Source organism: Grus americana, chromosome 4, assembly GCF_028858705.1.
Source record: "Grus americana isolate bGruAme1 chromosome 4, bGruAme1.mat, whole genome shotgun sequence".
Classification (NCBI taxonomy): Eukaryota; Metazoa; Chordata; class Aves; order Gruiformes; family Gruidae; genus Grus; species Grus americana.
In genome coordinates this window covers 81,153,549-81,179,246 of record NC_072855.1, presented here as the reverse complement: position 1 = coordinate 81,179,246, position 25,698 = coordinate 81,153,549, and the positions used below count along the sequence as shown (strand labels likewise).

General features: G+C 47.6%; 1 protein-coding gene across 5 annotated transcripts in view; it reads right to left on the bottom strand.

Annotated features, from left to right (window-relative positions):
* SLC4A4 (solute carrier family 4 member 4) overlaps window positions 1-25,698 on the bottom strand; it is a 217,059-nt gene that overhangs the window by 139,727 nt on the left and 51,634 nt on the right. For 4 of the 5 annotated variants that reach the window (XM_054823524.1, XM_054823526.1, XM_054823527.1 and 1 more), the window contains one exon: window positions 9,855-9,928. In XM_054823524.1, the coding sequence (XP_054679499.1) occupies window positions 9,855-9,928 (74 nt within the window). Of the gene's footprint in view, window positions 1-9,854; window positions 9,944-25,698 lie in introns of those variants that run through there. The other variant, XM_054823523.1, reaches the window with a different exon arrangement.

Below are 25,698 nucleotides of genomic sequence, written 5' to 3'. Positions count from 1 at the left end.
GGGCATATGAACACAGACACTCAAACTCAAAAGGAACCAAAACCAAACCAGAACCGATCCTCTAGACGGGCTGACCAGGCACGCTCCCAGGCTCCCCGCGCCGTCCCCACAGGGGTTTCAGAACATCCTGATATTCAAGTGACTGATTTTCCAGGCCAGTGAAATCTTATCCATCAGGTAAACAGCAGAAGGATTCATTGAGCACTCTGTTAAAATCTGGGTGAAATCTAACCAAGCTAACATACCAGTTGGAGGTAAATCAGATCCAAGTCCCTCCTGTTCCCCACAGCAAACCCGCCCCGTCAAGTGGCAGCAGAGCAGAAAAGCTGCGTTACCCTCCAACGAGAGGGCAACCCACACAACTGCAGCAGACTCAGCTCTTTGCGCCCCAGTAACGATTGTATTAGCGCAGAAATGTGCACGTATGCCTTGCGGTGGCAACTCCTGGGCACCAAATTACCTCTCTGAAGGGGTTCCCCTGAAGGGAAGCCAAGGTCTCGTAAGGGACTGAGTGCAGACTGCCACAGGACCAGCAGCAGCAGGTGATGCCTCGAGTTGCACGAAGGATGCCAGGTAACGGACTGGCTGGGAGAAGCAGAAGAAACCATGCCTGTGTGGAAAAGACTGGAATCAAGGAGCACAAGTCTGTAACCAGGTAGCTGAAAAAGCCTGCGATGAGGAAGGCCCTCAGGCATAAGAGCCTTTGAAACAACCGCAGTATGAAATCAAGTAATTCTTCCATGGTATGTGGCAGTCGGCCAGAGAGAAGGTTCAGCCCGAACCCATCAGGTGATGGGACCAAATACTTGCCGACGGACAACCATAAGGTTGAGCAGGGGGTTCACAAGCTAATCAAAGCCACCAGGAGAACAGCCTGCAACGAGAGAAATGCGGTAAAGGGCACAAGAGAAAAGAGGGGCTCCAAGAGAGACAGAACCCAAGCTCCTATGCAACCCACAGATGAAATAAGGAGGGACGAGATTAGAAACAAGAGGGGTCTCTTCCCTTCTGCCGGCTCTGACAACAGAATTCATGGCTGAGATGAAAGTATTCAAGAGAGGACCCAGCACCAGCAATGAAGATGCAGTTACTTCATCGAGCAGGGAACATGTCCAAAGATCGTTTTGCCTATTGGTATTACTGCTCTTCGCATCTTAATATGCAGCGCTTTGCTGAAATCACTACAAGGGGCAGAGAACTGAGCTGCGGAGGGGAAGACAGCATGTAAATCGGAGATTTTATCTTTTTCTTCTTCTTTTATAACATCGGGCTTCTAGAACTTCAGTATCTTCAAAAGGTCAGTTTAATCTTTACATAAAGCGACGTCGTCGATCTTTAAAAGGTTCCCACGTAAGAACACTATAGTTAGCCAGAAGGAAAGTCTTCCTAGCCATCTGTCTAAAGCTTGCACTTCTCAACTTCAAACGTGCGCTCGCTCCCCATGGATGACCCAGACTTGAACTGCCAGATTCCTAACGAGATTCAGAGGCCACTCCAGCGAAGCATGTTTAAAAAGTGAGTTAGCACTGAGCCCTCAAGAACAGGATAACTCGAAAAGACAGAGCTCACATAAAGTCAAGTCAGGAATATCTAAACAGGAAAAGAAAATGAAAAACTGAGATGAGGTCTTCAGTTGTCTTCCTGAAGATCCTACACAGTCTGTTTGTTCAGAAGGAGCAGACCAAGCGAGTCACCAAAAACTACGCTGGAATTGCTAGGAAAGGATCAGAATATGAAGCCCAGAAGACACATGTTGATGACAGCTATAAAGGACTGCTCCGTGACAGGAAAATATACGGAAGTGGGCAATGAATTAACGGGTGGACATTGTTTTGCAGAACAACAAATATGCGTTTGGGGTATTCTCACTGAGCTTTATATAAGCCATTGCGAGACTCTTACCCACAACCCCATAAGCTGCTTTTCTTTCTCTCTTCTTTGGAGCTGTGAGAGGTTACAGAAGCCACCGAACCTGTCCTGCTGTCATCTGATCTAATCTGGCCAGTACCGCTTGGGTTCCACGGAAAGAAAAGGAAGACTTGAAAACAGCACGGCTCTGGGGCACAGGGCAGAGGGGGGGAGCCGTGCCAAGCTGTTCAGAAGCACCACCGTACCTTTGGATTCTCTGGCATCTGCCTCGAGCACTCACCACAGTTCCTTGAAAATTATGTCCCCTTCCGAAATGTCCCAAATGGCCACCCAGAACAGCCCATCTTGGCTGAAAAATCTTGGCCGAAAAATCTTGGCCTCGTTTTCCATACTGCCATCTCATTAATTACCAAGGCTGACTAAATGAATACCAAGCTGTACTTGGCACTATCAAGTTCATAGGTGCAGGCAGGTTTTAGACCACCCTCCAATATAACTAAGAGCCGTGGTATAACGACTGAGGCATCCAAGCGCTGCCTCCATTTCGGAGCACAAACCTCAAACTGCTTTCTAGGTACCAGAGGCTGGCTGCTGCTTTACGCAAGCAACGGGAAGGCATGCCGCTGACATCTGCGCGCTAAACTCTGCGGCAAACACCGCGGTCTTTTTAGAGCCTGAAGTCCTCATCCCCGTCAATGACTGCACGGAGCAGCACCTGGTCCAAAGCCTGAAGAACAAACAGCAAAGGCTGGACACGGGTTAGCAACGAAACCAAGATATATAACTGCAACGTGCCAGGCAGAGATCTGCCCAAACCACCATCCTGTTTCCTTGGGTCTGCAAAGCACCCGGCGGCTCACAGCAAGAACTCGTAACTGCACGACTCTGCAGTACCGCATCACGAGAGAGACAAACAGCCCCGCTGCAGGTGAACCTTAATTCCAAGGCTGCAGTTATAATTAAACATATAGAGGCCACGGAGTATTTTACGGAAGGCGGACTGCGGCCAGAGCCGGGGTTACTAGAAGGCCGAGCTGCTGCCAGCAGGACACCGCGAAGGAATGCAAACACCAACGGTGCTCACCGCTCACGCAAAGGCCTCCCGACGCCTCGCCGGCAGCACAACGCTTCCTTCAAGGAAGAGCCAGAGTATCCTCTGTCCCTTCTCAGCCTCTTTTTACTGCTGCGGAAGTTCTCCCAGCCTTGTGCAACCAGACTAGGACTATCACCCAAAGCAAAGGAAGGGACAGACCTTCACGAAGGCTGAGATGATGACTGAAGGAGCGTACAGACTGCATTTAGCCGAGCAGGCTATAGAAACAGCCCTGCAGTTTCTGGATTAAGCCCAGCTCCACGAGTTCTGGGCACGCAGGTGAGAGAGGGAAGGACGCTCTTGCGTTCCCTAGCTACACGCAGGCTGTGACTGTTTGACGTGGCCAAGCTTGAAGGAACCCAACCCTGACATGGGGTCAGCAATCTTCCACTTTCTGCCTCACCTATTTGCCAAGTGGGTTCTGTCGTTTACCTTCACTACTTCTCTATGCCTTGATTTGTGGCATGGAATACGTCTCTTAAAATCTGTCACTTCAGTGAAGAGGCAGAAACCAGGACAGGGTTTGCTAAACACGGCCAAAGAAAGCAAACGCTGGCATTACACATCTTACAATCGTGACTGGGCCTCCCCAATACATTTTTGTGTTACCTTTAAATTTTAAATGTGCCAGAAAACCTCAGGAAGGGTAATCGGCACATCTGGGGCTCACAAGTGAATAAAGGCTGTGTCGGTCCTTCAGTCTCCATCCTGAACTGTCGTATCCAGTATCACTGTACCTTATAAAGAACTGTTAGGCAGAGGAGGGCAAATACTACAATGGGTGGGAGAAGACAGTCAACCAAGTCTAGAATTGAATCCTAAGTGAAACACCCCAGGAGAGGACCAAACCATCGTGTAACCAGCAGGTGCACAGCTACACCACCAGCCTGCACACACGGCGATGCTGGCAGCATCTAGAGAAACTGAAGCACAGAAGAACAGAGGGCTTCCCAAGTGACCTTCAGAGACTCGTTATGGTGAGCACACTGAGACAACGGAGACCCGTGCCCCTGGCCTGGACTACTGCGCACTGTCCAAGCGCCTGCTCTCTCTTGGTAGGGACCATCAGCTTCAGGATGGCCCCAGTATCTGAAAACCTCCACTCAGAGAAGCTGCTCCCATCAAAGGCTGGAAGGTGCCACGTGAGGGCCACCTTCCAAATTAGCACGGCCCTGAGCAAAATTAGTTTCGCCGCCAGGTCAGAGCGCTGATGGCTCTTTCTAAACTGATCAGAGATGGAAAAAAGCCAGTCAGAATGGGAGGGAAACACCTTTCTTCACTGCCACGTACCTTACGCTCAGAGCGTGGGTCAGTGCAAAACTTATTATCGCTTAAAAGAAAACACCTTTCCTTCACAACGGACAAAACACATCACGTATTGACTCAGCTGTCCTTACAGCATTTTTCTCCATTTCTCCTGCACGCACAGCCAACTTATCGCTACCTTACATAAAGCCAGTTTATCACCATCTGAACCTGGATTGCAGTTTTTCTCACAGAGCTTGGACTAGGTCGGCATCAGCACCTTCTCGCACAACCCCAGCAGCTTTAAAGCTAATGCTGATTCCTGACAACAGATCAAGACCTCTGCAGTGACCAGAACGATAGCCCGTGCTATAATGAGATGGAAATTGCCGATATTAAGCAGACTCATAGTTTTACTACCATCGAGCCAACAAATGACTGAAAAGTGATATTATCTTAACGACAAAAATTTCTGAACAAACCTCTTCGTGATTCATATTTCACAGACCTCCCAGCATTTGTACTATTGACTTAATTAATCCACACACACAAAAACCGCTCCCAACTTTTCCACAGGGATTTACCGTATTATCAAAAGCCTGCAGTGAAGTCACAGCGCTAGACCGTTTCATTTAAGGCAAACCAGTTAACAGCACATTTCAGTATCCTGCAAAGTGTCGCGGAGACTTAAAGCTGGAGAGAAGCTCATCGGAAATCTTTCATCCAGATACCTCAAAGGGGGGAAGTTGCAAACCACCCGTCTTGTTTTTACTAGCTGCGTGGGGCAGGGTTTAGGTCCCCATCTGTGCCTGCCGTTCCCAAGCTGTGCCAGCTGCTGTACAGAAAGAGAGCGAGAAGGCAGTGCCCGAGTCCTCATCGTTTTGCTTTTGCAGGAGCAAAGCCTGACTCGGTTTTGCCAAAGCAAAACACAGCCTACTCCATCTCTGCGTATAAATCAAAGGTAGCAAAGAATATTAATGAAGCACATTCTGTGCTGAGATTTTATCTGATTTATTTTTTAATCGTATTTATTTCAGAAGCAGTTAAAAACTCTAACTGATATGAAACAGGTCTTCTGCTTATTTCTGAAGAAAGGAGAAGGTCTGCCTGCAGTCAGCGATCAAAAACTGAGGGCGGGGATGAGAGAACAAAAACAAAGTACACGGGTAAATACAGCTCAGTTCTCCTATCTTCTGCCTGCTGTTAATAAAGGTAAAGATTTTCACAGTTATCTTTACCCTTTCAGCCTCTCTCCTCATTGATCCAACCATCAAGTAATAATCTTGGGCTTATGGCATCACACAGCTTTCTACCAGCAAAGTGCAATGACACAACAGGGTCGAGAACAGCAAGTGAAGAGGAGGAAAGCGTGGGCAGCCGTCAGCTAAAAAAGGTAGTTACAGAAAGTTGTTACAAAATCCCTGGTTTAGGGTCTCTATATAGCAGATCCCATCATGGTAACAGGATCCATGAAGAAGTTTCCACTGTCACAGCATCTTTCCTCGAATTCACTCCTAAGAGACAGTCTCGAGACCTTTACTGTGCAAACCCTGCGAGACCAGGACAAGCGCCTGAGACGAGCGCTGGTTCCTTTCTCCTAAGACGGGCAGCCGGACGCTCCTCGGGCTTTCCAGCGAGGGAGTCGTCAGGCCTGAAACCAGGCATCCTCCGCCCCACCATGAAGTCCGGGTGGCAGCCAGCCCGGGGGAAGTTACGCTTCGAGAGCCAAGAATACCTTATCTCAAAGGATAAGGTGGAGCTTTACTTTTCCCCTCTTGCAAAATTGGTTATTAAGTAATCTGTTTATGTCACACATACCAGCACTCCTAACAGTGGCATTACAGCACTATGTCATTACCTTCAAGGAAAGGAACGTGCGGTGCTCTAAATGAATGGGAATGGTTTTCTCGCACAGGAGGTTCAGCTTAGGGCAGTGCCTCTTCCTGATTTCCCCCAAGAAAGCCTACATTTTCACACTTGCTTTCTTCCACACTCTGAACAGGACCCAGGCAGATCCCTTGTCTCGCCAAGTCACGTTTCTGGGCACTTATGCGCAACGCCAGCGATGGCCAGCAAAGTTCTTCCTAACTAATATCTACTGAATTAATCGACCGGGCCCTCCCCCTGATACAGACGGGAGGGGGTGAGCTGATTTTCGAATGCCATCGCTAATAAACCAGTAACACATTCCAGTGTAGGACCCGACTGAGGTGCCATCTTAGAGGAGCATTAAACAATCTCTGGAACCAGGCCAAAGGGACATACTTTTGTCAGGTAGGTATGGTTTCTATTAAGGTTACATTTCCTCAGCAAGGGCATGACCGACAACCGCCCCAAGCTGAAAATGTCTCAACATCCTACTGACCAGAAATGCCCGTTTTTCCTCCCTCCTTAAAAAGCCAAGTCCTTCCCTCTCCCCCACGCCACTATATAAGCAAAGTAACGAGTGACGTGGTAATTCGGAGCTGCTGTCTCCATGTCGCAGACCTAAGTGAGGTCATCAGCTAACAATAAAATGACACCACGCTGTTTCTCTCTTCTTGCAAAGAACGTGCAAAAGAGGGATGCTCAAAATGACAACTTTAAAATTGAGTCTTCATCTCTTTGAAAGCAAACCATTCACAAGGAATGAAAGCAGCCTGCTTTCTAAGCATGTCATAATGTTTTGCAGTGGGGTTTTCCTGTTCTCTCCTGCAAACTCCTGCAGCTTGGGGAACCCCCAAGTCCCACTGCCCTAACGCTACACGCTCAGTTGTCTTCTGATAAAGGTTACAATTCCCCTTTCCCTAGCAGAGGGAAAAGAAAACCATCCCTCCTCTCTGCTTGGGTTTTTTTCCCCCCTACAAGTTTACTGAATTTAAGAGCGGCTTTAAAGAACCTTCCTGAGAAAACTGATCAAAACTGACTGCTAGGTGCAAAAACTTATTGGGAGAAGAATGGAAAGAAGAGGCAAGAGAGGCAAACCACTTCATGACATGTATGTTGTTTCCTCATGAAAGCAGGCTAAAAAGAAAACCTACTCAAAAAATAAAATACACGCTCGCTGTTCCCTTCTTCTACAGAGGACACAACCACTGCAAGCCTTTTAGAAAAGCAAGTTATAACTGTACCATGAAAGTGGCTGAAGTAATGGAGAGCACTTCAGAGGTAACACCTTCAGGCCTCTAGACAAATGCCCTCCTCCTTGAAACCACTCCACTTGCAGTGCAGAAATCTAGCAGACACGCTTAAAAGCATCTGCACCAGTGTCAGCTGAAGGTCTTCAACCTGATGTTTTAGCTCTTCCGTTGGATTTTAAATTCAAAGAGAGTAGATTTAGACTGGATGGAAGGAAGAAGTTCTTCCCTGTGAGGGTGCTGAGGCCCTGGCACAGGTTGCCCAGAGAAGCTGTGGCTGCCCCTGGCTCCCTGGCAGTGTTCAAGGCCAGGTTGGATGGGGCTTTGGGCAACCTGGGCTGGTGGAGGGTGTCCCTGCCCATGGCAGGGGTGGCACTGGATGGGCTTTGAGGTCCCTTCCAACACAAACCAGTCTGCGAGTCTACAATTCATTCTATGCATGCAGACTACGACCGTACATGGGGTGCGCGTGTGCATGCTAAGGTACATACATTAAGCGTACTTATATACAGGGCGCATAGCTGTGCCGAGAGTTAGATGGAGCTGAGGATACGCATAGGATCACAGAATCATTCAGGCTGGAAATCTTCCCCTCTAAGGCAAATAAGATCTCGTCAAGGTGCCAAAGCCTTTAATGCTTACTTGCCCTGTGGTAACACCCCAGATTTGCCAGGTACGCTGTGAATTCAAGGCTGTCCCACTCCAGAAGAGCAGAGCGGCTGGGCAGCAGCTCAGCACCCCAATCATACAGGCACCATACACGCACAGTGACACCGACAGATGCTACAGCGTCAGCACCGGCCCCGCCACAGACGGCGGCTCCTTTTGTGGTGTAGCTAGGTCGTTCACGGAAGCCTGGCGAGAATCAAGGCGCTGCCTTTAGCACAAACAAGGGAATTAGCTGGTTACATGGCTCCGAGTCTCTCTGGAGGCTCAGACAAGCAGCTAGAGTTCTCCAAGGCCTGTCGCGTGCAATTAGAAATACTTCTTTCACCTCCTCTTCTCCTTACCCCAGCGAGATGAACTGCAACTGCTCTGTTAGCCCAGCTAAATCAGGATATCTACGCTGAAACGTGGAGATAAACAGACCACGTTACAAATATTACTTCAAGCGTTAACCGCAACCTTTTCCACAGCACCTGCAGAGAGTTAAAAAGGAACGCTCCCGCACCGCTCTTCACAAACGACCCTTTGTGCTGTATTCCCGGAGCGTCGGACGTGGGCAGAACACCCCATGACAGCATCTGGCAGCATTTTAGACAGTGAAAGATAAGAAATATTCTCTCTCTCTCTCCCCTCTCAAACGTTTCTGCCAAAGTATCAATTATTCTACAAGCAAAAGGCTAATATAAAACCCCTGTCATTCCGACCCTGCAGACAGCAAATGGCCTAATTAACCCCAACCTGGTGATTTATAGCTACTGAGGGCAGATTACTTCGTACAACAGAGGAAGAAAACACAGGCTTTTTCATGGAAATGACTGGTTTGATTTGCTGGAAGTGTTCTAATCCATCTTTTGGGAGATTATTTTCTTTTATACTGCTTGATCCTTCACTGTCCATTACCAATGACCATGACACGGCTGTACGCCTACACCCTTCAAAGCATTTTAAACCAAAAATGCCATTTGTTTGCAAATACAGAAATGAGAATTAAATTATATACCTAAGTCAGGAGGGGAAGGATAGCAGCGTGAGGTGAAATGCTGGCCTCCTTTCCCTTCTCGGTAGAGTACCTACGCTATGGTCCTGTCCTCCTCCTCCCCCACTAGTTTATCACAAGCACACGGTCAACTGATCCTCATAAAACAAGAAAAAGAGAATTTGCTGCAAATAACTCATTCCTATCAGCTTAATAATTTTCCACAACCAACCTTAAACTAAACTCCTTTAAATTCCTTTCACCTTTGGGATTTCACAACATTTTTTGTTAGAAAATAAAAACACTTTCAAAGGAGTCTACACTCTTCCTAAAAAGTGAGGAAACAGGTTGCTCTGCTAAAAAGTTCCTGTTCGAGGGAAAAACCCTTCTCTTTACGCCTCCTAAGCTGAAAGGATAACCCAGGCAAGCGCCCGCTTGCTGCCTTATGTCCACCCCCGACACTCGGTACATATTCTGCTGGTTTTTCCAGTTCGCTTCTCCGTCTGCGAGACCTGCCACCGTATTCCAGCACTTCCGAGTGCAGTGGTGATACGCAAGCGTTGCCAAAACTATATTCATAGAGGGAAGAAAAACAAATAGCTCTGGTATTTCACAGCCACCATGCAATACACAGCAAAAGCGACTTTGTGGGAAGTGGGAATGGGTGTCAGCAGCATATAACAGCATTCGCTCCTGAACTGAAAAAGAGGATTTCTTTAAAAAGTCAGCTTCGCCCCGATCAAGCTTACCCGTGTTTCAGTCAATTTTAGGATTAATTCTTTGGCAAAACAAAAGCGCCCTTTGTCTCTGTATCCGACTGTGCCAATCTTACATACAAATACAAATGGTGAAGGCAACCCTTTCTCCCCAGTAGTCCAAGGTCTCTTACCTTCCACTTCTTCTTCATCACATACATGTTTAAGGAAGGAAGCCCCTCTATCCAGTACTGCCTCGTCCTCCATCCTATAGTAATAGAAAAGAAAAAAGGAATGCTCAGACTTCTCCTGGAGCGAGCTGTTTGAACCAGCCCAGGTCCTGGGCAGGTTAACTTGCAAGCTGTTGTTCATGTTCCTGCGGGCACTCCTGTTCTCCTTCCAGTGCCTGCTGTTCCTTCATAGAGCTCCTGTCGAACGGCGTTTGGTTTAAGCTGGCCTCACGTAGCTCGAATTCTAACCTTGAGAGGACATCAGGGGTGACAGGTGTGAGAAAGGTAATCCCGGCTACAAGTCTCTGGGCTTTTTTCTTGTTTCTTGGGTTGGGGTTTTTTCCCCCTCCTCCTTTTTGCTTTTATCTAAAAAGGACATAGACACACAGAGGCAAGTTTGGGACTCTCTATGCAATAGCCAAGAGTTTGTGGAAATCCAGTTTCGCTTTCAAGTTCTTCTAAAAGACCTCGGCTGCAGAACCCCACACAGAAGCAAGCACGCACACTACACACAGACACATGCGCGTTCGAATGCACAGTGGGAGACCAGGCTTCAGCCAGCCTCTTAATACCCGCAAAGCACTCTTGTCTGTGGGGAGGCAAGCTCTGTGTCACATGTTGGCCTTACAGAAATCTGACATACGAGGATTATCCAGAGACCAAGCTACAGTAAGTCAGACCATCACAGCAGTCATTTATGTGTGTCACCCATTCATTCATTCATCCATCCATTTGGGGACGCATTTTAGTAGCTGCCTTCTTCCCCCCCCACCCCCCCGCCTTTCTCTCCTTCTCTTCTCTGCTTCTGTGTACGGAAGAGACTCCTCATTCTACATCTCTGCCATCAACGTCCTCCCGTGGCACTGCCCAGAACTGGTGCTGCTGTATTTCACCCACAAAATCAGACCCTGCACGCTTTCCAAGGGTTCGGCTGCAAATTCCCTTTTGACAAGCAAATAGAAAAATGATAAAACAACAAAGAAAAAAATAATTCTAGCTATATTAAATAATCTCCTTTCATATCGCTTAGAGGCTAAGCACACGTTTACTGCTCGCTGCTGGACAGTCACGACGCAAGCTTTCTATCTTAAGAACCTGTTTTCCTACCAAGGGCAAGAAAAGGCCTATGTGGGTAACGATCAAAACCCAATACCTTCTCTCCTTATATTCCCGAGATGGAATAGGGACAAACTTGGTACAGGAAGAGACAAAGCCTTCCAATCTTCTTCACGTCCACATTGCTTCTGCTTGTGAGCCCGCAAGACCCTGGGAGTGCAGCAGCAGCAGCAAACGCTTTTTTTAAGGGCACAGTCAAATTCGGGCGAGTATAAAAACCGAGTGGATGAATGCCAAGAAATCAAAATGTCTTAGGAAATCTACCTTGCATGTCAATGCCTACCTGAACAAACAAAAAAATTAAAAATTCAGCCCCAAAAGAAAGTACCAGAGCCCTCATTTTCTCTAAGTAGTAGCACAGCAGCCATTCTCCCATCTTTGCCGAGTTTTCCTCCACCTCAAGCACCTTTACTGACACGCCACTGGCCTCATCCTCGGCTCTCAGCCCGCCACTCAGCTCCCACGAACGAGTCTCAAACACGTCGCAGATAAGAAAGAACAAAGCAAAACAGGTCAGATTCAAAACCACTAAGTAAGCATACGGAAATACACATTTCTCATTTGGATTATTGGGTGGCAGCAAATAATCCAGCACCATACCCAGACACGAACAGGAGCATCAGCTCCTAAGTTCAGGTCCAATTCAGACATTTGAACCGAGGCGCACCTCCCCTTCACGCAGGCTGGCTCTGCCCGCGCTGCCTGCCCGAGACCCAGAAGCCAGCGGATTTGAAGAACACATTTCCCTGACTTCAGGTACCATTTCACAGCAGCTGCTGCCCTGCGCGAAGGGGTAGGACCTGCGTCTTGCCAACACCACGCGCAAAGCCAGCGCTTCAGGCACGCACGCAGAAGCCTTCCCCAAAGCTCCAGATCTTCGTTAAATTATTCAAGACTATTTATGCATCTTTTCTAAGGCAACAAAAGGGAACCTATTTCATGGATGCTCTTGCCTGTTTGCAAGGGTTGTGAAGGCACATCCCAATTTATTTATTTTTAAATTCCCCCTCCCTGCCCACAGCAGCACAGTAGCTACTTGCTATAAACACAACTGAAAACATCTGGAACAGATGGAGCTGGATTTCCAAACCAAATACAAACCGCATGCGCTTTATTACTCCGTCAAGTCTGCTCTTAACAGTTTCACACGCAACGTGCCCCAGCATTTGCGTCTGCTCCCTGAGCACCGACACGTTCCGGCCCCTCAGCACGTGTCCGTGTGCCACCACGCCTGCGCATCCCACAGCCCCCGCTCCAACACCGGTTCCCAAGGCCAGTTTCTCGGCAGCATCAGTCCAGAGGTGCAGCAACTGAGAAGCAACAGTCTCATGGCGTGGAGGGGAAGGAGAAAAGGGGGGAGAGGAAGGAAAGGAGCAATCTCCACTGCCTGCAAGGAATCCAGTGCTGAAAATTCACCGGGCGCCATCCCAGGCAGCAGCTCTCTGTGGGCAGCAGGGACGGACCCCGCGCTTCCCCCCCACCCTCCCAGTAACGGCACCTTCCCTCCCTTGGACCCGTTCATCACGTTTAACAGCTGCGATGTCTAGCTGCAGAGGGTCGGAAAACTGCTTACGACACATTGCAAGCCTGATGCTTTCCCCGAAACACGCGCAGAGCGGATCCGAAGGAGCTGGGGGGTTTAAAGGGCCAGGAATAGAGCTTGGGTCGCCTTGGCACGGCGCCCCATCTCTAATCCGCAGGAGTTTAGTGATTAGACTCCCAAGCGCCACCTCCCCTGACTTGGTCTTTTCTGCCCTTCTCAGATTACTGCAGGATTTCTTCAGGCCAAAATCTAGCAAGAAAACATCCTTTATTAATTTGCACGGGGGAAATATTTCACCCCCCTGGAATTTTTCAAATAACATGAAATGGGAGTTGCAGAAATTAAAAAATCAAAATCACGTGAAACAACAAGAAAATCTGCACTTGGGTCTTCAGGGGAAAACTGGCAGAGTCCTATCAGTGAAGCATTGCAGCAAGAAAAGGTATTTTCACCATCCCATGGAAGAGACACACACACTGGACAGAAGAAAGGGTGGACTTTTCTCTAGGGCCTCTGAACAGCAATGTGCCTTAGGTTAAGCTGGTTTACCAGCTCCTTGGAGTAAGGTAAAAAGCATGAGGCGTTCAGACACTTTCTATCTAGATCCACACCCTCATTACTGCTACTGCAAGGTATTGGAAACAAACCTAAAAAATTAATTGAAAAATATTGGGTTTCTATTTTCAGGGTCTAGACTGGAGCAAGACATGTACTCTGACAGAATATACTCAAGTGAAAAAATATGATCTGCTTGAGTAATTGGCCTCTCTGGGTAGATAATTAGACCGGTACCAAACATTTTTAGGAATGACATTATGTGTCAATAGGATTTTAACAAGAATCACACACAGCCAAACAAACACAGCACGCAACTCAAACCTAAATTCACAGACCACTCGCAGATACAGCTCACAGAAATATTCTGCCAGACTACTCAGAAAGAACAAGATCAATTTAACACTAGCAGGGATCCCAGACTTCATAATGGAGAGAAAAGTCAGTATAAAATGGGCAAAAGTGAAGGCAATCAAATAACACAAAGCAGACAAGACGATGAAAAGCCTGTTCCGTGAGCAGAGCACACCCTGAGAAACGAGCCAGTACCTTTGCCTCTCTGCTCCGGGTGACTTTCCAGGTAAGAGCGTTCGGCACAGCAAACCTGATCTGGGTTCTAAGGGAAAGTGCCATGGCTCAAAACCAAATTATTTGCGATAGGCTTCAAAGAAAAAGACTTAGAACTCCTTGTCCCCTTCCCCGTGGCCACACTTATCTGGCAGTCTCTGTCTTGCTCATGGCATTATACATCCTTCCTGCAGGTCTCCTCGTTACAGCACCGAACACTTGCAATGTGTCGTCAAAGCGGTCTAAGGCAGCAATTAGGCTCAGCTTTGCGGCGTCCGGTCCCGGGAGGCCATCCCACAGCGAGCCGGAGCGGCAGATGGATGGAGTGCTGCCGCTGCCCGGCAGTCCGGCCCGGGGACCCGCTGCTGCCGGCTGCCCCAGGGGGCACTGCCGGGGCCCTCGACACCACCACTTCTTAAAACTTCGTCGTTTACAACGGGACATGAGGGAAAACAGTGTTTGGTATAAATAAAGCGGAAGGGCTGATGTGCCAACATGAGTTGTTCTGCGGAGATACAGCTCGCTCGAGTGAATGAACGCGCAATGTAGCCAGGGAGCAAGAAACGAGAGTTATTACTTGCTGATAAGCTTTTACGATTCTGCCCATTTCAAATGTCTTTTGCAATCAGGAAGAAACTGCAGCAAACTCTGGACTGAACAAAGGAAAAAAAAAACCAAAAACGGATCCAGCTGTAACTGAAACTGATAGCATCGGGCAGAGCCGATGTCAAAGTCACATTTGAAGAGCAATCCTTTTGCAATAAGCCGGGTGCAGAGTGTGTCAACGGCTGCAGGGAGGAGATGGGATTGCGAACATTGGGTCACAGAGCAGCAACGCCTGCCGGCCGAAACGGCCGCCCCGACAGCGGGGGCTCAGGGTCAGAACGTGCCTGCCCAGCCACGCAGTGCTGCGGCTCCCACTTTACAGCTCTTGCGGGCTCGTGCGTGGAAGCTGTCTGCCTTTGTGGGAAAAGCCAGTGAAGTACGATCGTCCTGAGAATCAACCAGCCTCGTCTGCTTCTCAGCGTCTGGCATCATTTACCTGGCAAGACTTTTTCCTCAGAAAACGGCTATCCGGAAAGCGGAGCGGGAGCACAAAGGATGGGGATGCTGGGGGAGAAGAGAGGCAAAAGCAAGCGAGCAGTGCACCAAGCCTCGCTGTTTGGCAGGTCTCACCAAGGGTTACACCGGAATCTACACAAACACCCTGCCCCCTCACCGTTTACCCCCAAACACAAAAGGGGGAAACTGTCCAGCACCCACGTCACTTTTCCTCTTAGAGGCTGGAACATACAGTTGTCAGCCAAGGAGACTCTACAGCTGCCAGCAGAACAGACAACTGCCTTTGACAGCTTGTTCTGTGCGGACACTCCAACGCCTGCTACGCGAAAGACTCCTGGACCTCTGCACTTCCTCCCTGTGCTGCTAGGAACAAACTCAGAGCGACCCATCAGCTGCGTTTTTGCTGCTGGTAACCACGACCAGAGCTGGAAAAAGAAACGTGACGTGGCTTGCAAGGAGCAGCCACAGGTACAACCACAGCCCCGCTCCACGTCGGGTCTACTAAGTCTGTTCATGACAACTGTTGGCGTTCAGAGTCCTTCACTGGACTCAGACATGCTCTCCACCATCAAAACTACTTGTGACGAGCAACGTCATTCAACCTTCAACAACAGATGGCACGATGCAACCGTGGGCTAGACCTGGAGACTCAGACAGACGGGATGCACAGAGCAGAGAGAAGAGCCACCAAAGGCTTCCCTGCCCCTTCACCACGCCACCCAAGTTGGATGCCAAGTGCATGTGCGTGTATCCCAAAGATCGTGAGCCAATAAGCTAAACAGGTTTCTTCTGTCAACAGGCCGCGGAGAGACAGAGATAATATTACTTCTTTTCTCTGCAACCTGTGAAGCATTCCGATACTGCGATGACAGTGGCCAAGTAAACAGGAAACTAGGAAGGAGACGTGGTCCCATTGATTCTCTCACAGCCCATACGCAAATGCTCGAATAAACAGACCTAATATGACCGATTCCTTTTTATGGGCTAGATGTGTTTTGTTTTTCTCACATACTTACATATGGGCTCTATCACGCAGAAGAATGAGCTTCTGACTATACTCTGCATGGCCTGGTTGATGCACTTTGAGAACACATTGCCAAATTTATCTTGGATGCGTTTTCCCCGTCAGCTCTAAACCAGCATTTATTCACATGCTTTCTCAGCAAAAGATTGTACTCACCAGGAGCAGAGGAGGACAGAAGCCTCTGCTTTCTGCGGAAAGAACTTGCACTATAACATTTTTAAATCCCAACATAAACCCAGCTTCTCTGAAAGGAACTCTCAATAATCAACAGGGAACTTATACCCAAGATGACTGCTTAGCACAGTGCAACGGAGGGGCACAAAGACTTGTCTCAGCTCTTCCCTCTCCTGCAGATCCCTTGTCAGAATGGAGACCGCCTTTCCCTCTCTCCGGAGCAACGCCAATCATCTCCCGTACAGAACTGTGAGACAACTGCAAATGCTACAAGACAGAAATCTGTAAATGCATGCAAGGTGCTAAAGCACCCTTTTTTCTGACAGTGCAGGACACACAGGACAAGGCTGGAACATACACAACCTCAAAGGAGGTTGCCTGGCCATTTGTTTTGGGCTGCGCTGCTCCTTTTTGCAGTACCGACTCCTATTCTCTAGTTCCAGTCAACTGCCGGCACACGTTGGACCACGAAGCACGCGACGCGGCTGCTGATTGACTGCGCGCATGCTGTAGCGAAACAAGGAGGAAGCAAAAAGTAAGAAAGCTTTGCAAGTTTATCATGTTACTACCAACTTACAAGCAACTGCATGTTCTGGATTACTCGTCTCTTCAAAGGGCATGTGAAAACACAACGGCTGGCTGTTGCTTGCTCGTGTCTCTCAAGCACGACAGCGACACAAGCCTTTCGTTACTTGGCACTGAAGCACACTTGTTCAAGGGGCTTTGGGGAGAGGAGGAGCAAAACACAGGGTAAGCGTGCCCCTAACGGCTCACGTAAATCGCCGAGGTTACACTTCCCGTCCTCCCCTCCCTCAAGGTCCTTTCATGGAAGCCCACCTAGGCCAGAGCCATGGCAAGTTGGCACGCACAGGAAACAAGCCACTGGCCCAACCCGGCTCGCTTTGCACAGCGTGCAAGAGCCAGGCCAGCCAAGCGCAGCTCCCACATCACTGGCATCGCTTTGGGGAGCAGCACGCACCCCGCACCCATCAGTAAGCTAACACACTCCGCGTACAGCTACAAGACTGCTTTACAGATTTCATGCTATTTCACCTTTTTTTTTTTTTTTTTTTTAAACCACCCTCAGTATGTTCTCCAGAATAAGTCATCTAAAGAGACTCTCCGTGTTCTTTGTCCCTCAGAAGCCTCCTTAGTGAGAGGGTGCACAAACCGAGGGGCTGGGTGCCTCTGGTCAATCGGGCAGCGTCACGCAGAATACAAACCTCGATAGAGGTTATTTGCTTGAAACGTCTCAGTTAGGCGGATTTCACTCGGGAAAATGTAGCCCGTTGGTTCAGTAATACTGTGCCATGCTACTTAGATTACTAAAAGGGGTTTCAGTATTAAGGAGACATTTTGGAAAACTTGGGGGGTATGGTGGGAAGGACTTTTGTTGGGTTTGGTATTTAATAAATTCCCAATTAAGTTGTCTCATTGTTGCGTGAAATGTTTCACTCTGCAGACGTGTTCTCAGGGACTGGAATTAAGTCCCATTATAGGATTTAAATAGCAGTCTCAGTTCTTGACTAAATCTTGTTTTCACAAACTCTCACTGACTGGACCGTCAAGCACTCTAAAGGTTTATCTCAACTCACAGGCGAAGCCTACGAGAGCACCTTCTTGAAACCAAGGCAAGAATCATTTGAATTTATTTTGACAAAATAAGTCATCATTTGGATTTCAATTTAAATATCTGACAACTTTGGGAGAACTCTTCAACTTGGATACGTGCCAAGAATGAAATAACTACTACGAAAAACACTTAGGAGTGAACGAAATCGCAGCTTTCTTCTGCACAAACAAGAAAGTACCATTATCAGAGCGCAGGGAAATACAAGGGGGGATACTGGCACTGGACCCTAGGGGAGGCGTAGCAGTTGAAGCCATTGTTTTATTATGTTTACATTGCTTACCATAAAATGGCACAACTCTATAAAAACTGATAAAGTCAGCTGCATGTTTGTTTTCATTTCCTTCTCTTAAAGGAAACCATGGAGCTGTAACTGGAGATGTACCTGCAAGAAGTCCGCGTTTCACTCGAGCTTAATTTGAAACCGGTACCATCCCAGTTAAAGCCCTCTCTCCAGCAGGACGAGGCAAACCTCTACAGCTGAGCACCTGGTTCCCGACATCTTCCCCGTACATCCGCTGTATTTAACGTAGCTAGAGCCAGGAGAGGGTGTAGAGACGCTCTGAAAGGAATTCGAGATTGCACTTACGTAGGAGCTGTATGAGATGAGCCAATCCAACGGACAAAGTCATTTCGGACTGCAAATATTATGAATATATCTGTTTGAGGCTAACATAAACCAGACATTTTTGTGGCTTAATTTTCTGCAAAGCATGAAATATAAATCACAAAAACGTTTTCTCTAGAAGCAGAATGGTGTCAGGTTTTAAACCCACAAGCAGTAGTGGACTCTTCCTAAAAATTATTATTTAAAGACAGCCTGCGGGATCCTATTTTTTTTTTTAATTTTTTTTTTTTTTTTGCCATTTATTACTGTGGCAATGTCATGTCCCGCAATATTTCTGTTACAGTTTTATGCCTTATAGGCAACTTCTTACTTGACCATGTTTTACACATCCAACTGGCTATCCCTACAATTTTTTCAGTTTTGCATGCTAATCAAAAAAAAAGAACAGAGTTCGATCTTGGCACAAAAAAGTTCCTAAAATCCCCCTCTTGCTTCAACACATTTGCTTGGAAAAAAAGAGCAAATTTTTACAAGTAGTTCAAAAATGGGAAAGCGGCAGGAGGAGAGAGCACCTTTCAGGAGCGGACTAAACACGAAGGCTAACGTGAAAAGATGACTGCAAGACATACCGCGTACGTTTGCCCCAGTTAAAGAAAATTAGGCACTGTACAACAGATTTATAATTTAGTGCATGACTCGAGGCTCAATAAACCTTAGAGGAAACTGCTCCAGAGGGCTGATTTACAAGAGCATTTTCATGTGCTCTTCAACTAAACCCATGTCTATTTAAAAACAATCCTGTTTTATAAAGTGGTTGCTCTTTGTTCGAGCCTCGTCCAAGAGCTCTTTTCGAGAAATCTGTGCCTAAGTGTACTGTGTCGTAAGACGAGGTATCACTGACTAAGGACCGCCAGCAACATTACAAGCACGTCATTTACCTCAGCGCAGCGCACAACTTGAAAACCCCTGCAAGACTTTAAAAGTACTTAATAGACAGGGGATCTGTCTATACCTATATATAGACATACACAGATATATAAACCCAGGCAACAGAACAGCAGCTGTGGGAAATCTTACCAGCATCTGCTGCACGTTGCCTATGCAGAGTCGCAAATGACAAGGTATGGGCAGCTTGGACCCAACTCAGCGTTTCCTACCTATAGACAAGGATGTTAAAGCGGGCGTCTCTCTCTTGCCAGACTGCCTTTTAAAAGAAAAAGGTTATCTGAAATGGGAGTTCCTGGGTTTAAGTCCATTTCCCACTCAGCAAAAGAACAGGCAGTGTGTACAATGTGGGGTGGGGCAGCGCACCCAGTGCCACCATTAACCCCGATGTGGTTTTCTCCAGGGAAAACAATCCAGCACTCTCGATCCCGGCTTCCCAGCAAGCAGCTCCTGCACTCCTCCTTCCACGTGACCGTTTCGGGGGAAAGTCTCTTCTCCGTAGCAATAACCCCCAGCACACAAAATACCCCCACTAACACAAAATGCACGAGACGGGCTCGTATCTTAATTTCACTCCTGTAATTAAGAGTTTGGAACTTTTCTCCTCCTTCAGGCTCCGTACTCTCAAAGGCGCAACTCCTAGAGCTGCACGTTTTCCTCCCCATCACCTTCCCAAGCATCTCCGAGATGCTGAAGTCATTCTAAAAGCATCACAAAACTCTGGACCACCGACATGAATACGGGGGCTGAGCCAGGCCCAGCCCCAGCCAAGCATGCAGTACAGAACGTATGCTGGCTTTCTGCTTTCTGCTGGAGCAGGACAGACAATACCTGATCCAGCACAAAGCTCGCCTGGCCGAGGCAGAAAGCCTGGTTGTATAAAACGTTTTGGACACATCTGAATCAGCCAAGGGAGCTAATGCACTTTCAGCACTTCAGGGAGTGCAGTCACAGCATTTCTGATCCAATTCTCGGCATTCTGAAGCGATAAGCGGGTTCACGATATGCTGGTTTCAAAAACATAATCCAGCATAAAGGATATTTTTAACATGGATGATTTCAGTAATCTGCTTCAGCGCTCAACCTCATTCACAGTCCACATGGCACGAACGAGCGGCGCGGCACGGCATCACGCGAGCGGGAGCTCCTCGAAGCGTGCCTATCACCAAAATCCTCAGGCAACTACGGTGTGTCATAAGGCTTGAGACCTGGAGAAAGTGCATGACTGAGAACCATGAGTATGTCAAGGGTTTTATTTGATTTCTAAATAGTAGAGGCCTTGAGGGGAAAGAAAACAATTTTAAAAAAAGAGAAGAAAAAATCAGTCTCTGCAAAATTTGACTGGTTACAGATGAAAGTCCCTGTAAGATTACATACTTTCTACAAGTTAGACAAGTTACTCAAGACTAAGAAGGGATGTGATAACATTCGGGATCACATCAAAAGGGGCGTGATCAGAGCACACAGCTGTAAAACTAAGAAGAGGCAAAGTCACCAAATCCAAATGTCAGCATACACACGTCATCCAGACAAAGAAAACTTCTCCAAAAATACTAGACAAGCAAGAAAACCAGTGGGCTTTCAGAAACTCAAGTGCTCCAAGCTAACTTCATCCTCACTTGAGTGACAACGGCTTGTCCGGAAGATTTTATAGCGACTGCTCCCCAGGGCAGACGAGACAAAATCTCTTCTGAAGAAGGTCGCTGGCATCAATCCCAGTGCAGGCATAAAATGTTAATTTAATAATAGTCAATCAAAACTAATGCAGACCTGATAGCTAGAAATGCAAACAGCCAATTTTCAAACTAAATGCCCTTTTTGCCTCCACCAGCTGCATTGGGAGGAAGAAAGAAAAAAACCAAAAACAAACACCAACAAAAAAACCCCACCAACAACAATAAAAACCCCAAAACACAAAAACACAAACCAGTGCAAGTTTTCTGGAGATGAAAAAACCCAACATTTCCAGAGAGGAGAGAGAGGAGAGAAATGCAAAACCAAGTTATTTTAAAGCCATCTGAGAATAAACTGAAATAAAGAAGAATTTCATCACTTCCACCAATTTAAGCTCCAGCCAGAACAACAGAAGAAAGTCGCACCCACAGCACCACGAACCCAGGGAGCCATCCTGTTTCTCAAGAGCACCACGCGCTTCGCAAAATACCGATTACGCCAGCACAAGCCCCGGAACCCGAGGGATGCAGGTCCCTTAGGAATGACCCCCAGGAGGATCATTCAGCAGAAACGTGACTGCGAGTGACAATTCCTTTCTGCATCTCCAGAGCAGAGTCCCGTGCTGGTGAAGGAGAGCGGCCTGCTGTGCCTCCCGGGGGCTACGATCACGCTGTTGGGACAAAGTCACATACGGTTGATCCCTGGCTGTTGCTAACCAGACTTACACCCACATGCGGGGAAACTTTCCTGCTGCTCAAAATTTCATGTCGTGATATCAGAAGGGCAGGTTTGTATGCAGTTTTGCCAGTATTAACAAAGAAAATAGCGGTCATGGAGCACCGACGGCCATTGGGATAAAAGACAGTTGGGGGAACCTCACTGCCAGGACCAGCTCACCCACATGTTCACTCCCTCGAGAGCACCTGCAAAGAAAGGCAGCGGAGATGCTGTACACTTCTCAATAAAATTCCCTGCAGCGGGCAATAGGGAGCAGGTCACGGGCGCAGGGAGCGGAGCAGTACCTTTGGGCACCCCTTGCCTTTCCACGTGCTCAGCTGGCGAGAGCAACGCATCGCAAGTGAGCTACTTACTACCGTGACTTGGAAGCGTGGTGCCAGTGAAGAGCAAATCAAGCCCACGATCTTTAAACTCGGGCCGGCAGACTATCAATTAGCCATTAATAAGGGTTTGGCCCAGGTCAGGCAGGGGCACATGATTGCATTTTTGTTGCCTTAGTCAGTGAATAAAGCGATATGGGCTCATTCGCCACCAGGACACCAACTTAAACGGTAGGAACATGACGCAGCATAAAAGCAGAGCGGCACAAGCAGACAACGTGTGATCCTGCATAAAGTCAATCCATTTAGATATGTTAAACTCACTTTACCAGCAAAATGAGTTTGCTACTGGATTGGCATTTTGCTTCATGGGGGAGTAATGTTCTTAATTTGGTTCTAAGTGCCCTAAAGCTGGATTTACTGTATCCTCCAACCACAGCCAAGAGCACATAACTGAACTGCTGAGCAGGCAACTCCCAAGTTTTAACAAGACTGTCCTTTAGATGACATCCATTTAAGGGCAGCCCAAAATAGACTTACTCATATCAGCCTAAAACAAGACTAAGAACAAAACAATCACCCAGAACTGAAAAGTAGTTTCTTGCCAGAAAGCGTTCATCTTTCATCTACTTCTTACAAACTCCCTTCTAGTGACCCACTGTCACGAAGAACAACTTGTGGGGAAGAACTGGTAGGAGCACAGTGATGCTGATAAGCAGCACTGCTGGAGGAGGTCCTGGGTCCTCCAACGTAACCCAAAAGCTAGTGTAGTGACTCACAGGCTTGTCCAGAAGACCAAGCAGATTTAGGGAAGAGAAGAGAAACTGTGACTTTAACATAGGTCTTTGTTTCAGACAACGTCTGAAAAATCCCATCTGCTCTAAGAACGGACCTGGAAAAAATCATTCTTCTGGATAGAGACAGCCTAAAAAAAATAAGGCATCTTCTCTTCCCAAAGGCAGGCTAGTCGGGCTACTCGGACTCCCGTAGCACTTTCTCAGGCACTCAAGCACGTTTGAACCCACTTGGTTGCTCTCCCTGTATCAGTAGCTGGCTGAGTCCAGTACCACAACAGAGCACTAGTCCATCAACACAAACTTCCCAGACATCCCTAAAATGTTCTCTTCAGAAAGGAGACATTTCCCAGGTTCCTGTGCACCTCAGCCCTTTATCAACGAGGCTTTCACGCCACAGCATTTTAACGTAAGATATATAAAAAATATTTTACAGTTCCCTCATTCTCTTTCCTCTTCTTCCTGAACTCTAAAATAAAGGCTCCTACTTCTGCTTTATGAACTATAAACTCGAAAGCCCAGTGTTTCTGGGCATGGAGAGGGCAACGCAAGGCCACGTGCGTGGTCAGCGCTCATTCAGCATAACCTGCCCGACTTGGGCATCACCTGGCCTCTCGTTAGCTGCGCCAATTCACCCCCAACTCCACAGAAATCCTTCCGACCAGTATTCCTGGGTACCGTACTTAAACGAGTTGGTGCCTGCAAATTGCACCGGTCATGTTGAACTAGAAATCTCCATTCCAGAGGAGGGTACAACGGTGGCCAACTCCAGCTAATTTTCAACAGAGTTTGGATACGAAGCTGCCTTTTGTCCTTTTGGCGATAAGGGCCTCAGTAAGGAAGAGAGATAAGAGATAGTCCTGGGTGAGCCTGGCCGAGTCACACGCGTCTTAACCATGGCCGCAAGCACTTTCTTACATACAGAGTATAACCACCTATCGCTGAACCCAGCTTGTAAATTTTCATGTGATCCCAAATTTCTTGGACACACCTGTTAACAAAAACCAGCTTTATGCCCAGCACCTAATTGCAACACGGCTGTTTAAAGGCAAAAGGAAAATAGGCTACGGTAATATCAAATCCCTGTTATCTGCGCCCATTATCTTACGTTTTGCTTATTGCTAAGTGGAGTGATCGGTCCGGGAACAGAGCCAGAAAAGTTGGGCTGACACCACAGTTCAAGAGCTGATAGGCATTACTGAGAATTTCAAATTAAGGGTCATAACCAGAAGCTTACTGATATCTTTGTGAAACACACCGGGTACGTTCACAGAGTTACAAGTCAAGCCTCCCCAGGAAAACACTAAGCTGTTGGTAGCCCGAGGCATTATTGTGCCAGGAGTACTTAACGCAAAGGTGTCTTATTCATCATTTAGAATGAAAAAAGGCAGAAACAGGTTCAAGAAAGATGGCTTCATTTGTAGAAAAGTAATTACAGAAACTTTCAGAGTTCACAGAAACCTCTACGCACGCCCACATTTCTCCACCGCTGAAGGCTCAGAGGACATTCAGGTTACTTGCCGGGAGAGATATTGTGAGCACGGTGAGCTGAAGTTGGTTTTGCAATGCTTTTTAATAAATTAAGTTGTACGCCTAATGTTCAGGGAACTGCATTGGCTCTGGGCTCTTCTAGCTTGATCTTTAATTGGAGTAATTATTTTAAAAGCTGGAGACACGATCTCCCTTTATTCAGTGTCTGGAGAGGATTCTGACACCATAAGATATAGTTGGGATTTCCATCGAGTTGTTTTGCAGCGTATCCCCTTTCAACAAAAATTATACATTGCATTTTTGGCAAAGAGAAGAGATGGGTGATCCAAACAAAACTTACGAAATAAGGAGGTTTTTCTTTTGCAGCAATTCCTGCTGTTTCACTGTTTTATTCACAGGTCCAGAGCGTCCATCCCGGGTTAAACTACAGTATGGTGATCACAGTTACGTGCCCACTCCTTTAATTTATACTGCAAATAGGAATAAGCCATTAAACTGAGTAGCTGGAGCATCACGGCTGTAGTTCAGTGCCCACAACAGTCAAGGAAGGGTGCCTGGGCTTGCCTACCTTGTCAGCAAAGCACGGGCCCGAGCCTACACTCAAGCCCAGACTTGCTCACATTCTTTCCATGCTAGCAGGCTCTCAGGCTTAGCTTCAGAGCACTTCTAAGACGGAAAATCCAAGGGCTACCACAAAGCCCAGCAGATCCAACTATTCCCTCTTGCTGCTGGACACCGGCACTGTCCCCCCGCACAAGCCAATACTCTCCAGAGCAGCAGCAGGACCCGCAAGCCAGCCTCGGCAGGCACAGCGCACGGACGCTCCCCGTGCAAACCACGAGGCTTCGGGCCAGGGGAGCTCCGAGCCGTCGGGCTCCGCAGACCGAAGCCTACGCGCAGACCTGGGCTTCGAGCACAACAGCGACGTTGCCAGGGACAGAGAGGGCTCGGCGCAGCACGGATCCCTCCTTTCCCCCGCGGCCCTCTCGGGCTGCCGCTCTCCCACCTCCTGCGTCACGCCTCCGAGTGACGCAAGTCATCTACCGAACTTCGTCGGGTTGCGCGTTCAAGGCTTAGCTCAATTTTCTTCAAATGGCTCCTATATTTTCATCCATATAGCACACCATTTAAAAGAGCACTCCATCTTTTTGAATGGATCTATTTTCAGTTTAAATGTTTCACACAACTTTTGGTTCTTTTTTCAGTTACGTGAGCTACCTACATTAAGCAGAGGGAAGCATCAGGCAGATGAATGCATTCATCAAAGGAAGCCTTCTCCAAATTCAAAACATAGAAGAGGCACCTCCTCACCTTTTCCTCTACTAAGCTAACCAAACACTTTTGTCTGACGTGAGCGAGCATATTCAGGACTCCAATTTACCCTAATAAGGTGTCAAAACCCACTTCCCTAGGCACGGGAAAGTTTAACACATACCATCCGCTGAAGGCCACAGAAAGCATTCTCAAAGCTTGTGTGACGTGAAAGGCGTACGTTGTGGGAGACAGACCGCCTTTCCTTCTGAAACCCAACCGTGGCTTTTCAAGATACAAATCAATCGGCATTCATAAAGAAGTAGAAAACATCAAATACTATTTTATGCTGAGTC